This window comes from Drosophila hydei, unplaced genomic scaffold (genome assembly GCF_003285905.1).
Source record: "Drosophila hydei strain 15085-1641.00,03,60 unplaced genomic scaffold, DhydRS2 tig00000063-arrow-pilon, whole genome shotgun sequence".
NCBI classification, from domain to species: domain Eukaryota; kingdom Metazoa; phylum Arthropoda; class Insecta; order Diptera; family Drosophilidae; genus Drosophila; species Drosophila hydei.
The window spans coordinates 8,947,038-8,959,835 of record NW_022045657.1 but is presented as its reverse complement, the minus strand read 5'-3'; the positions used below and the strand labels follow the sequence as shown (position 1 = coordinate 8,959,835).

General features: G+C 37.1%; 4 protein-coding genes across 9 annotated transcripts; 3 read left to right on the top strand and 1 right to left on the bottom strand.

The window, feature by feature from the left end:
- The first annotated feature begins 269 nt into the window (after window positions 1-269).
- On the top strand, window positions 270-1,768 carry LOC111603001 (alcohol dehydrogenase class-3). The gene is made up of 4 exons (XM_023320399.2): window positions 270-385; window positions 452-541; window positions 604-1,065; window positions 1,120-1,768. The coding sequence occupies exons 1-4, from the start codon at window positions 365-367 to the stop codon at window positions 1,684-1,686; spliced, it is 1,140 nt and encodes a 379-aa protein (XP_023176167.1). The 5' UTR covers window positions 270-364; the 3' UTR covers window positions 1,687-1,768.
- Window positions 1,769-2,288: 520 nt separating this feature from the next.
- LOC111602966 (tetraspanin-33) lies at window positions 2,289-4,216 on the bottom strand. The gene is made up of 3 exons (XM_023320346.2): window positions 3,490-4,216; window positions 3,255-3,425; window positions 2,289-3,192 (listed from the first exon to the last, which is right to left on the bottom strand). Exons 1-3 carry the CDS (start codon window positions 3,869-3,871, stop codon window positions 2,870-2,872), a joined length of 876 nt encoding a protein of 291 aa, XP_023176114.1. The 5' UTR covers window positions 3,872-4,216; the 3' UTR covers window positions 2,289-2,869.
- A 59-nt stretch (window positions 4,217-4,275) lies between these two features.
- On the top strand, window positions 4,276-9,553 carry LOC111602967 (methionine-R-sulfoxide reductase B1). Of its 5 annotated transcripts, none has more exons than XM_023320351.2 (4): window positions 4,276-4,450; window positions 6,292-6,477; window positions 6,549-6,713; window positions 9,034-9,549. In XM_023320351.2, the coding sequence occupies exons 2-4, from the start codon at window positions 6,366-6,368 to the stop codon at window positions 9,264-9,266; spliced, it is 510 nt and encodes a 169-aa protein (XP_023176119.2). In that variant the 5' UTR covers window positions 4,276-4,450; window positions 6,292-6,365; the 3' UTR covers window positions 9,267-9,549. The 5 variants fall into 5 exon arrangements, with proteins under 5 accessions (XP_023176119.2, XP_023176117.2, XP_023176118.2 ...); XM_023320349.2 differs by lacking the exons at window positions 4,276-4,450; window positions 9,034-9,549 and adding exons at window positions 4,921-5,131; window positions 7,379-7,814; XM_023320350.2 differs by lacking the exons at window positions 4,276-4,450; window positions 9,034-9,549 and adding exons at window positions 4,922-5,131; window positions 7,400-7,813.
- Window positions 9,554-9,923: 370 nt separating this feature from the next.
- Window positions 9,924-12,625, top strand: LOC111602980 (thiamine transporter 1-like). 2 transcript variants are annotated; one of them, XM_023320374.2, is made up of 5 exons: window positions 9,924-10,664; window positions 10,721-10,803; window positions 11,082-11,383; window positions 11,450-12,017; window positions 12,084-12,625. In XM_023320374.2, the coding sequence occupies exons 1-5, from the start codon at window positions 10,539-10,541 to the stop codon at window positions 12,346-12,348; spliced, it is 1,344 nt and encodes a 447-aa protein (XP_023176142.2). In that variant the 5' UTR covers window positions 9,924-10,538; the 3' UTR covers window positions 12,349-12,625. The 2 variants fall into 2 exon arrangements, with proteins under 2 accessions (XP_023176142.2, XP_023176143.2); XM_023320375.2 differs by having other exon boundaries at window positions 10,590-10,664; window positions 10,731-10,803.
- The last annotated feature ends 173 nt before the right edge of the window (window positions 12,626-12,798 follow it).

Sequence of the window (12,798 nt, the reverse complement as noted above, 5' to 3'; positions counted from 1 at the left end):
TTAATATTCATTATTATTAATATTTCAAATGACACTATTAAATTTCTAAAAATAATAGTTGGCCATCTTTTTTGAATTTTTGAATTTAGGCGCTTGCCATGAATGGCGCCAAAGAAAAGTATCGATAATCGCTACAACTGTATTAAAATTAATGTAGGACAGTTTTATAAATATTAATTCCCTCGACTGTGTCTTACTTACTTTGGTCCATCAATATTAAGTTCACAATGAGCGATAATAGAAAGAGAGGACAGACGTCTAAGAAACAGCAAATAACTGCCGGTTGCTCACATCTCTAACATTCGCTATTCAGCTTTTTCTCTACGTTCAGTCGCTGTGGGTTTTTTCCATTATAAAGAGCAAGATGTCCGCTACTGAAGGCCAAGTGTGTATAAAATTAAAAAGTTAATTAACTAAAACATAAGTCATAAGTGTGTATATTTCCATTTAGGTTATTAAATGCAAAGCTGCTGTCGCTTGGGAGGCCAAAAAGCCGCTTGTTATCGAAGATATCGAAGTAGCACCCCCAAAGGCACATGAAGTATGTCGAGAACGATGTCAAAGTCTAACTATTACAGTTATGCATGCATATGTATTTCGTAGGTACGCATTAAGCTTACGGCAACAGGTGTGTGCCACACAGATGCTTTTACATTAAGTGGCGCGGATCCCGAGGGCCTGTTCCCCTCTGTGCTGGGCCACGAGGGCGCTGGCATTGTGGAGAGCGTGGGCGAGGGCGTGACCAATTTTAAGGCCGGCGATCATGTCATTGCATTGTACATTCCTCAATGCAATGAATGTAAGTTCTGTTTGAGCGGCAAAACCAATCTTTGCCAGAAGATTCGCATCACCCAGGGTGCTGGCGTAATGCCCGATGGCACAACTCGCTTCACTTGCAAGGGCAAACAGTTGTTCCATTTTATGGGCACCTCCACATTTTCGGAGTACACTGTGGTTGCTGATATTTCCCTAACAAAAGTCAATGAGACTGCGCCGCTAAACAAGGTGTGTCTGCTTGGCTGTGGCATTTCTACGGGTTACGGAGCAGCTCTCAACACCGCTAAGGTAAGGCAGTACAAAATAATGATTTATTCAGCTCACGCATTGTTTTATTCACAGGTGGAACCAGGCAGCACCTGCGCCGTTTGGGGACTGGGTGCAGTTGGATTGGCCGTTGGACTCGGATGTAAAAAGGCTGGTGCCGCTAAGGTATATGGCATTGACATCAATCCATCTAAATTTGAGTTGGCAAAGCGATTCGGCTTTACTGACTTTGTGAATCCCAAAGATGTCGCCGACAAAGGCACCATTCAAAACTATTTGATTGATTTGACCGATGGTGGATTCGATTACACTTTTGAGTGCATTGGCAACATTAATACCATGCGCTCTGCACTCGAAGCCACGCATAAGGGCTGGGGTACATCTGTGGTGATAGGTGTGGCTGGTGCTGGTCAGGAAATTTCCACTCGACCATTCCAATTGGTTGTGGGTCGTGTATGGAAGGGCTCTGCGTTTGGTGGTTGGCGCTCCGTTTCGGATGTTCCCAAACTAGTGGAAGCCTACCTAAAGAAAGATCTACTTGTGGATGAATTTGTAACGCATGAAATGCCATTGACCAAGATCAACGAAGCTTTCGATTTGATGCACAGTGGCGAAAGCATTCGCAGCATCATAAATTACTAAAAAATGTCCAATATATAAATATAAATACCATATTTTTACTTGCTCTGTCATAAAAGATAATAAATATTGCCTCAGCACGCAAGCAAACTACTTAACCATATAATTTAATGGAAGCTTCAAGAAGAGCTCGATTAAAAAGACAACATCTTATCTGTTGACCTTCGGACAACTCAAGTTATATTGATGTCGTTCGAATTATCTTCCAGCCATGGCATATAATTTCATCAGATGTTGAAATAAATATATTCATATTATGAATTAATGAATTAGCAAAATAAATACATACATTATATATATATATATTGAAATTTCTGGATGTTTGGGAAGTTTGTAAGATCTTTATATAATAAAAGTAAAAAATCTTAAGTGATGGCATCAAATATTTAATAGATTATTAACAATACTAGTAACTCAATCAAAACAAATAATCAGAGGATTAGTATCTGTCATTTGTATACACATATATTTGTTCGATATTTTTAGATAAGTATTTTTGTGTGATGTATTACTACAATACAACAAGGTATATAATATTTATACTAATGCTAATTGTGATGGGTAGACAATACGTAAATGCGCATGCAGTTTGGAATTGGTTTTCATTTTAGTTGAAATGTCATACTGTAAATGCATACACCTCTCTTAACATTTATATACATTATGTCTTCAATTTGTATGATAACGAGAACACATTAATATTGCGTTGAAATACATAAAAATTTCTTAATTTGCTTATAATTTTGTCTATGCTCGATAAGCCGTTTAAAATACTTACAAACAAACATGCATTAAATGGGCAATGCTCATTACAAATGTGGCATTTGGTAATACAATTATTTCTTTATGAGTATATGGGTATACATGTATAAGATTTAAGGGCTAGTATAGAGAGTATAATTTTGAGACATTGAGAACAGAAAAATGGCAATGAAAGGCAATAGTATTCGAAATGCAAATAGTTGCAGAAGTATAAAAGCTTATAAATAATAATTGTTTTTAAACTTGTGAAAAATGTTTGAGCATTGCACGGACCAGATTAACTGACGATTGACAAAGAATTGGTTAGCAAGAGCGACACGGAGGCGGCCTGGCCGTTTACTTTCTTGTCGTCTGCTTACATTTGAGTGTCGTAGTAGTAGAAATCATCAAAAGGGTACCCGTAGAAAACCGGGTGCTATGGCACTCACGACCAACGCGACTTCTGCATATCGATCTGGCCCTCCAGAGTCTTGGCCAAGTAAATCACAAATAGTTGCAAGAACGCAATTCCCAATGCAACCCCTGCAATCACATACAGATTCCTTTCTGCCCAGACACGAACGATTTCAATGCAGCCGCTAGTCCATATCCGTTTACTAGCTGCAGCCACCGAGTGCTCCTGCACACCATAGCCGCACATAATGTTGACTAGGCCCGAGCTAATATCCGTGGCGTTGATGCAACAGCTATAGGGTACACCGCATTTCTCTACTGATGGCGACGAGCAGTTAAAGTACTCATTTTTGCCTAAAAAGATTACAGAGTTAATTAAAAAATATCAAAGATTTACATTTCAAACTTCTACGTACTCCAATCCTGGTAGCCAGCATTGCTGAGACCGCAGCATTTGAACTCCTGCTGTGCAAAGTCTATAAAGTTCTGTAAGTCGGAGTCATCACGGTATGAGTGGATAATCTTATCAGTGAATTGGAACTCTAGGAAAGAATTCATGTTTTGTGGGAACACAAAGCAAATTATGGCTGTAAGCAAATCACAATTAGTTAAATGTTAACAGACAATAAAAAAACATTCATTCTCGCCCACCAATGGCCATTTCCATGAGGAAGAAGATGAGCAAGCACATCGAATAGAATTTCAAAAGGCAAGTATTCTCTCGCAGAGCACCTAAACAACCAGCAAAACTGACCACAAAGATGACAATTCCCGCAATGATCATCACTAAGGAGATATTGAAGATGACGTCGTAAATGGTTTCTAGTCGAACCCAGCCGACGCCGTCCTTTAGCTTATCCATAAATGCGTAGACCCCAATAGCTAAAAGCAGCCCACCGAACAGCCAAAACAAAAAGTTTAGCAAAAAGATAAGGTATTTCACACAACTAGAAACGTATGTAAAATGATGTTGGTACGACATTCGTGGATGCATATAGCTGCCGCCGCCGTGATGATATCTATGGTTACTCATGGCAACGTAATTATCGCAACTACTATTACTAACAAGTAATAATAATCTTTGTTAGGCGTCGAATTTGTTTTTTTTTTTTTTTTTGGTTCTTCTGCTTTGCACTCTTCCGCCCTTTGTTGACGCCCTCTTTGTGTGTGGTGAATGCTGATTGTTTTCTAAATCAAAATTTTCACATCGCGTCTTATATTTATCTTGCACAAGTATTTATTTAAATACATAAATTAATCATATTTTTTAACATTAGCGATATAAATAAAAAATCTACAAAAGATTTCAGCTATATGTGCAGCCAACAAAACAAATGTATCTGCAGTGTTACCAGACAGACTAAATTAAAATTATTATAGTTGGCAACGCGATACAACAGCTGCTTAGAGAATTTGTCCGGTAGCGTTGGCAATTACCTTAGGCAGCTGTTTTGTAGCTTTTTAGTTTTTACGTTTCCCTCGTTGCGAAAACATAGCATTTGTGGTTAATAGTCGCAAATAGAACTCTGCTTACAACTGCTGCGAAGATTATAAACAAAAAGCCAAAAATAGCAATATAAGCAACAACACCAAATTATATACATATTTGCAGGTGAGCGATTTTCTGGCCTAGCCGCAGCGCCCCTTCAAGGACACTAGCTTTTGAATGTGTGTGTGGAAGATTTTAGTTTGCCTTGCGCCTGGCGTATTAGGCATTTTTATTGATCAATTGGTGTATACAAGTTTCTGATTATGAAATTAATGTGTTTATTTTCTTTTTGTAAGCTGACGTGTGATATTGAGCAAACTGCAAGCATTAGCTTTGGCTTTCTCTCTAATACGCTTTCTCTCCCTATTGGTGTGTACACATAAACATACACACACGGCCAAGCGTGCGCATACTTAGACATAGAATGCCAAAAAATAAAAACACGGAAGTGAGAAAAATTGCATAAATATTGGTTTAGTTTGTGTGCATATGTGGGAGTGAGAACGGCACTCACGGGCAAAACATTGACTTTTCGCAGTTGTTTTTTTTTTACCATTTTGCCTGTGATTAAATAACCCATCAGTGCCAAGTGCAAACTGCAGTCGCGCTGTTGCTATTATATTCGCTTTACAGATTTAATGTTGTCAATTGGAGGCGTTCAAAAAATGTTTTCACTTTCTCGCTACGCACCGTGGCTACGAAATTTCGCACTTATTGCTAGCAAAAAGCACAGGTACAACTTGATTCACTTGAAAAGCGGAGTTATTGCTGTCGCTGCACTACCTTACGTGCGTGCATTTTCGGGTGAGTCTGACAACCAGAGGAGGGTTGGGAGGGGCCGGGTTGGGTGTTGCCCGGGCATAGCTGAATGGCTACCTTATTAGTTGGACCATTTCGAATCGGGCTCCGTACAACACAATAGATGTGATTTATAGCGAAACGCAATTAAATTGATTTTTGTTCACTCAGCCCATTGGCGAAATTTCAATTACGATTCAATTTTCTAGTTCAAATTGCTGGCATTAATACCTTGCCCACTTTATAGCTGTCAATTTAGTTGCTATTTTTAGACGCACAGTGATTCATTTTATTCGGTCAACAATTCGAATTTGTTATTTTTTTCAAATGAATTCATCGTTTTAAATTGTGCGCGACACACTTCAGTGGTTTTTCTTTTCAAATTAAAGAAAAATTAACAAAAAACGCCCCCAATTTCCCCTCATTTCGTGCATCGTTTTTTATTTTTATATTGGGCGCCACTTAATTTAAGTGCGGAGCATAAAATTATTTTTAACCTATGCGTTTCTTTACTCAATTTGTAGCGATGCAGTTTCCATAGACCTAACAAATTTGTTCACACCTTCGGTTTTCCACTTTTTGTAACGGTTAATAGTCGCGGGCATTTTGTTTATACTTTGTTAATGCATAAATTTTATATACAAATTGCGTGGTTGGCTTTGGTTTGCCACATTCCTTTTTGTTTTATTGTTTTTTCTCTACTATTTCATGCAAATCATTGCTGATAGTAGAGTAATTCACGTTATCACTGGTCCCGTGAATTCTGTATGGCTTATAATTTATGAACCTCTTAAGTGTAAGGTTTTGTTGCTGCATCTACTGATAAGTTAGTCTGTGCAAATAAAGATTTGCAAAGGAAACAACTATAATCGCATAAAAAGAGAAAGAGAAGTAAGAGTATCAAAGTAATAACCTGGAGAGAGAAAGAAAGAGAATACAGAGCAATCATATTAAAAACCTGTGTACTTGGCACTTTCTGTAGATGTATAAATTCAATAGTTGAGAAAATATGCTCAGTCAGTTAGGTGGCCAATTGGCTAGGGAACTACTTACTGTACATACATTTTCATAGTAAACTGATACAAATTGCTCAATTGTTGCGAAACAAAACTAGGGAAAAAACGTTCACCGCAAGCTTAAATATACGGATTCGACTTAAATTGCAGATTCACGTCAAAGCAGCGACGACAACGGCGACGGCAACACTAAGAACACAAATTCCAACAGATTTAAAGCAAACATGGAGAATAAAAGTGAAAAGGTTACCGTAAACAAGGAGGAGTTGCGGAAACGTCTAACGCCGCTACAATATCAGGTTACACAAGAGGCGGGCACTGAGCGCCCCTTCACAGGTGTGCTTGAATAAACTTGACACTAATTAAATAAAACTAGCCTCTAACCCACGTCTTTCTGTACTTTCCAGGCTGTTATAACAAGCACTACGAGAAGGGCGTATATCAATGTATTGTCTGTCATCAGGATCTGTTTAGCTCGGATACCAAATACGATTCGGGCTGCGGTTGGCCAGCTTTCAACGATGTGCTCGATAAGGGCAAAGTCACATTGCATCGAGATGCCAGTATACCAGGTATGTGCGCTATATATCTACATATAGTGCATTTCCGATTTCGATTTCGATTTAGCTTAGATACGTTCAGCACTTTTAAATGTTTTGCATTTGACTATTATTTTGTACAATTTTTATTTAATTTAATTGTTTGTCGCTTCGCAACAAGGCTTTGACTGCAAATTTAAAATTTCAAATTGACTTTAAGTTGAGCACCCTATAAATAAAGTATTTTTAAAGCGTATATATTTAAAAAAAAAATTGTAAATAGTTACGAGACGCCGAAATCGAAACGTTTGTTCAAAACTTAATTGCAATAACTATATGGATGAGCTCTTACGTTTGTTGATGTTACTGAAAAATTAAAAAAAGTTTAGAATGCTAGAAATTGTTTACATATACATACATACATAGAAGCGTGTGTTATATCCATGTGTTCACTGTAGTTGTTGAGTCGCTTAACTGTCAAACTGTTTGTGCCGTTACTTGTGATTATGTCCTTTTTGATAAATGTGCAACTATATCCAAATTCTGAATAGCATAAACTAAATCTTACCTAATTGAGTATTATATTCTTTTATCCACCGTCTTTTTTGCTAACCAAAACCGAAACTTTCTCAAATTATGAAATTGAAATTGAAAACAATTGCAAAAACTAACATAATATAATATGATTAAAACAACAGTAGTCATTTCAAAAACGTTAGGGATGGTTCGTACCGAGGTTCGCTGCTCCAAGTGCTCGGCCCACATGGGTCATGTGTTTGATGATGGACCTCCACCGAAGCATCGGCGCTTCTGCATCAACTCGGCCTCGATTGATTTTGTGAAAAGTTCAACTGCGGCGGCGACGACGACATCGTCCAAGAAATAATGGTTAATGAATTATTCATAATGGTCTTGATGATAATGAGAACCAAGTGAGATCTATACAGAAAGACAAATGTTTTATGTTAAGTACATAACGTACTCGTATTTATGGAAATATTATAGGACTTTATTTACATGTATTCAAAACAAAAATACTCATTATATATAGCTGATGTGTTTATAGCGTCGATTATACTCAGAAAGTGTAATTCGAAAAATGTTTACAAAGGGAATCTCAATATACACTAAAGATAAAATTTTTAATTTAATTTATTTATTTCATCCATTTTTAATTGCGGTTTCAATATTTATATATAGATCGAGTATTCAAATGTATTCCATTCAAATTCTAAAACATGAAGCACTCTCAAGCTTATCCATTAATTAGTTTTTCTCATAATTCATTAATTAAACATATTATTGGGTAAGGAGTAATTTAACTACATGTATATGTATATATATTTATATATATATATATATATATATTAATAATATGTACATATGTATGTATCTATGCATCAAAAGCTGGTTGAAAGATCTGGTCGCATTACTTTGTTTTTCTTTTTGTTCATTTGTAACATTTTTGATTTGGCTTATTTTGAGACTTGTATTATTTTTGGTTTATATTTTTACTCATATTATATTTATACTTGATGTAATACACTGCAAGACTATTGTAGCCGATCCATATATTATCCAACAAACTGAATAATGTGTATTTTCCGTATATTTTCTATTTCTCTTTTTTTGACTCGCTTCGAAAAACAAAACAAAAAACAATACCAAAACTTAATGTTCCGCCTGTAAACGTTCTATGGGGGTTTGTTTTGCTAACAAAACACATACATACAAACACTATCACACAATCACTCAAAACATTCAAAATCATTGTTAAACTATAATGCATAACACTTGACGCAAATAATGGCTTATTAACAATCAATTTAAAAATACTAAATCGTTCGTAAAACAAAACACATTTCTTATTCGATTTTTCAATATCCTTTTTTCGCTACATTTTTCAATCGACGCCGTCCACTGTTATTTTCACTCTACTCCTACTTTCGCTATTCGTCTCTTTTTGATGCACTCGCAATACCAAATTGTCATCTGGACTCATTTGTCTCGCTGTCTCTCTCGCACAAATATACTTTCGCCGTTATATTTTCCGTTTCTCGTATCGCTTGAATCAACGCCTTTAAATCTCACTCACTCGGCCTCTCATTCTCTGTCTTTTTGCTTTTCACATCTATTATTTTCCCATTTATTTTGTAATCTTTTTAATTTTGTAATAAACCAAATTTAACAAACTGAACAAATTCAATGAAATGCAAATATCAATTATTGTAAAAACAAACAAACAACAATGAAAACGTAACCCGATCTATGCAAAAACAAAAACAAAAACAAACAAAAATATTGAATGAACGTACCCAATTAATCTCACATTTGCAAAATACAAAATAAAAAGGGGGCAATATTTTACTACTAATTGCACATCCAGAACGTATACGCACCGAGGTACGATGCGCCCGTTGCAATGCCCACATGGGACACGTGTTCGAGGATGGACCAAAACCCACACGCAAGCGCTACTGCATCAACTCAGCGTCAATTGAGTTTGTTCAATCGGAGCCAAACCCGTTGACGACGACGTCGGCGCAAGCCTTAAGCCCACAGGGCACACCAATTGCGCAACAATGAGAATGAAAGTGACTGGAAAGAACGAGTGGGATGGAACAATCAACGAATACGAAACAAGTGCGAAAGAGTCTAACCTCAATGTTGCTGTTAAGAGTTTTTACACGTATTTTCTAACTTTCCGTAAATGTGGCCAATAATTCTTAGCATAGTTCATTGATATATTGTATTGTATTGATAAATGGGCAGCTATTCATATGAATTATTTACATGAAGCAAACAAAAAACAAAACAAAGAATTATATGAATAACATATTCCCGTCTGTCTGTGTAAATAGCTAAATGTTTCTCTTTTATTTTGTTATACAAATTCCCACATAAATACTTTGTAACACTCACACACATATACACATAAATACTTTAAAAATGTGCGCGCTAATAAACGTGTATTTTTTACAATATACAAACGAATATGTGTTTGCAATTTACCGTTGCTATTGTTGTTCCTCTTCTTGGAGATTAAGCGCCAATCACAGATGAGGTGCTAACAGCTGTTTTTCACATCGCGTTGCCAACCAAATACAGCGCACAGCTGTTTGCTGCACATGCATGTTCATTTGTGATGTAACAATCGTCAACGATATGAAATTGAAAAACATTTTGTGCTGACAAAAACAAATCAAATAAATTGAATCGAATTACGCTGTTGTTGCTCACAAATCAATTAAGTCAACCAGTGGCGGCGACAACATCAGCGCATAGCCGAATTTTTTAGGTCTGTATATTGTGAGTGCAGTGGTTGCATGTGGTGTAGGGTATCCCGTATTCAGGCTGACCTAGTGTTTACAAACATACATATATGTGTGTATATGCTCTCATTTCTTTATGTATCGCTGACATTCAAAATGTTGCTTACTTTCGTATCGCAAGCCGGCAAATTGGTCGTGAAACGTCGAAGTGAACGCGACGAGTGCTGCGTTTTGTAACTTATAAATTTTCAATTATCTAACAATCGTATAATAAAGAAGCAATCAGTGTGTTGGCATTAATGTGAGATAATGACATCTTTATAAGCCAACTTAACGATTAGATTAAACGCCTACTGGCTTGTCTGCAGGTCGACGGTTCCAAGAAGCGCACTTCGAGGTTCTAAAATTAAACAAGTGTAAAAGCATGCAAAAAAAATACACTGCATATTCATTCAAATCGAACGCAGCGGATTGCTGATGTAGATGATTAAAATAACAGCATTCTATAGCATAATACGTGTTGTGTGACCGTTACATTGCCGTGCATTACGTGACGTTAAGTTACGTTACGTCTAACAGTTAAGAAATGAAGGAATGGCTAAAAATCTCGTGCCTGCTCTGCGTATTTGGCTTCGTTCGAGAAATTCGACCCTCTGAGCCGTACGTAACAGAATATCTTCTTGGTCCATGGCGTAACATAACAGAGCAACAAGTAAGCTTTAAGCTAAATCAGTTTTAAACTATATAGAAAATGTTTTTAAATTAAAGCTTACACAAGATGTTTATCCGGTGGGCACTTATTCACATCTGGTTCAATTGGTTTTTGTGTTTCTTATAACCGACTTTTTACGGTAAGCGTTTCGAAAATTGAATAATTTTATTTAAAATGTGTATACATATATACTTACTTGTCTATCCTTTAAAGTTAAATATCTAAATATATAATATAACTAAACCGTATAGCTATATATCTAGAGTATCAATCAATATCATAAAATCAAATCATATCATGCAAGTTTTTGTATATGAATTCAGCTATGTTTACGAATTAAGCAACTGATTTATATAAACCATAAACAATATATTATTATTTAGAATATATATTTGTTTTCTGGTTTCACAATTCCAGCTATAAACCTTTGATAATTACCATTGGTGCAGCTGGCGTAATAATATGGAGCATGCTCATTTGGACAACCAGTTTGCTATCCTTGCAAATTTTGGAGTTCTTCTATGGCACGTATATGGCCGCCGAGGTGGCTTACTATACGTACATTTATGCCAAGGTGGACAAAAAGTATTATCCACGCGTCACCTCCCACACCCGTGCTGCGATGTTCGCTGGCAAACTGATCTCTGGGATAACATCTCAGTTGATGATCAATCTGGAGCTGATGAACTACAGGCAACTCAACTACATAACGCTAGCCAGTAAGTAGAGATCAATTAAAACGATTAATGACGAAATAATTAAGAGTTATCTATGCTTCAACACAGCACAAATATTGGCTATGCTATGGGCGTTCGGACTGCCAAAAGTTGATAAGAGTCTCTATTTTCATCGCGCGCCACTCAGAGAGTCGTCAACGGCGGCTCCTCAATCAAATCAATTGCAGCTGGAGCCCGATCGGGTCAGCCAACAGATGAGCAGCCCGCAGGTGCAATCTAGTCCCATGCATCTGCTGTGGCAACACTTTCACAATGCCTACACAAATCCGCGTGTTGTACAGTGGAGTCTCTGGTATGCCATTGGCCTGGCCGGCTATCTGCAGGTCACCTACTATATGCAGGTGCTATGGAAGTTTATCGAGCCCGAGCCGCAGATTGCGTGGAATGGTGCCGTGGATGCTGTGCTGACTGCCTTAGCAGCATTAAGTGCTCTGGCTGCTGGATATTTGCACAGCGGTCGCTTAAGGCCAAGAGCCAGTTTGCTGGTGCTCTCAGTGCTATCGGCGCTGGAAGGTAGCAGTGTTCTTATCTGTTGCTGGACCAATGACATATATTGGTCCTATGTGGGTTTTGTCATATTTGGAGGACTCTACGGCTTTACTATTACTGTGGCCAGGTGCGTAAAAAACAGTAATTCCTATGACTTAAACAATATGAGATGTGGTTTATTGCTTACTTGCAGCGCGGAGGTGGCTCGTAATCTGCAGGAGGAAAGCTTTGGTCTGGTCTTTGGTATCAACACGTTGCTCGCTTTGGTCTTCCAGTCGCTGCTCACCGTTATTGTCGTCTCCGAGACGGGCTTTGAACTTAACCCCGTGGACCAATACGCGGTCTATGCGTTCTATTTCATAGCTGTGGCCATCATATACTTTATATCTGTGTTGGTTGAGCATATATGGCAGCGCGGATTGCAGGAGGTCCACACAAAAACTGAAAATTTAGAATAGATTTTAGAGGTATATCGTCGTATTAGCGAGTTTTTTAGATAAATTCTTATTAGCATTCCTTCGGTAAGCAGAACCTATACAATTTTTTCAATCATTTTCATTTTATTTAATACTATAATGATATGTTATACTATATGATATGTTATTATAAATATTTAGAGCTTCTATATATTGGTTTAGGTTAAAATCATTTCGTTGAAGCTTATTGTACTTAATAGTTCTCGTTGTCAAGTTATACCAACTAGCAGTATATAGAAACGAAAATACGAATGCAAGGGGCACAAATAAATAAAGTACTTGAAATACATTTGGATTTGGTTAATTTGTTGTTTTTCTTGTTCTGGAGTCATGCTTCCTTCGAACTATACTACAGCGTCAATAGCACCGATAGTACCAATCGTATAACCAGCACTAAATCTTATTGAATTTTTTACTGTGTTCAGAGTTCAT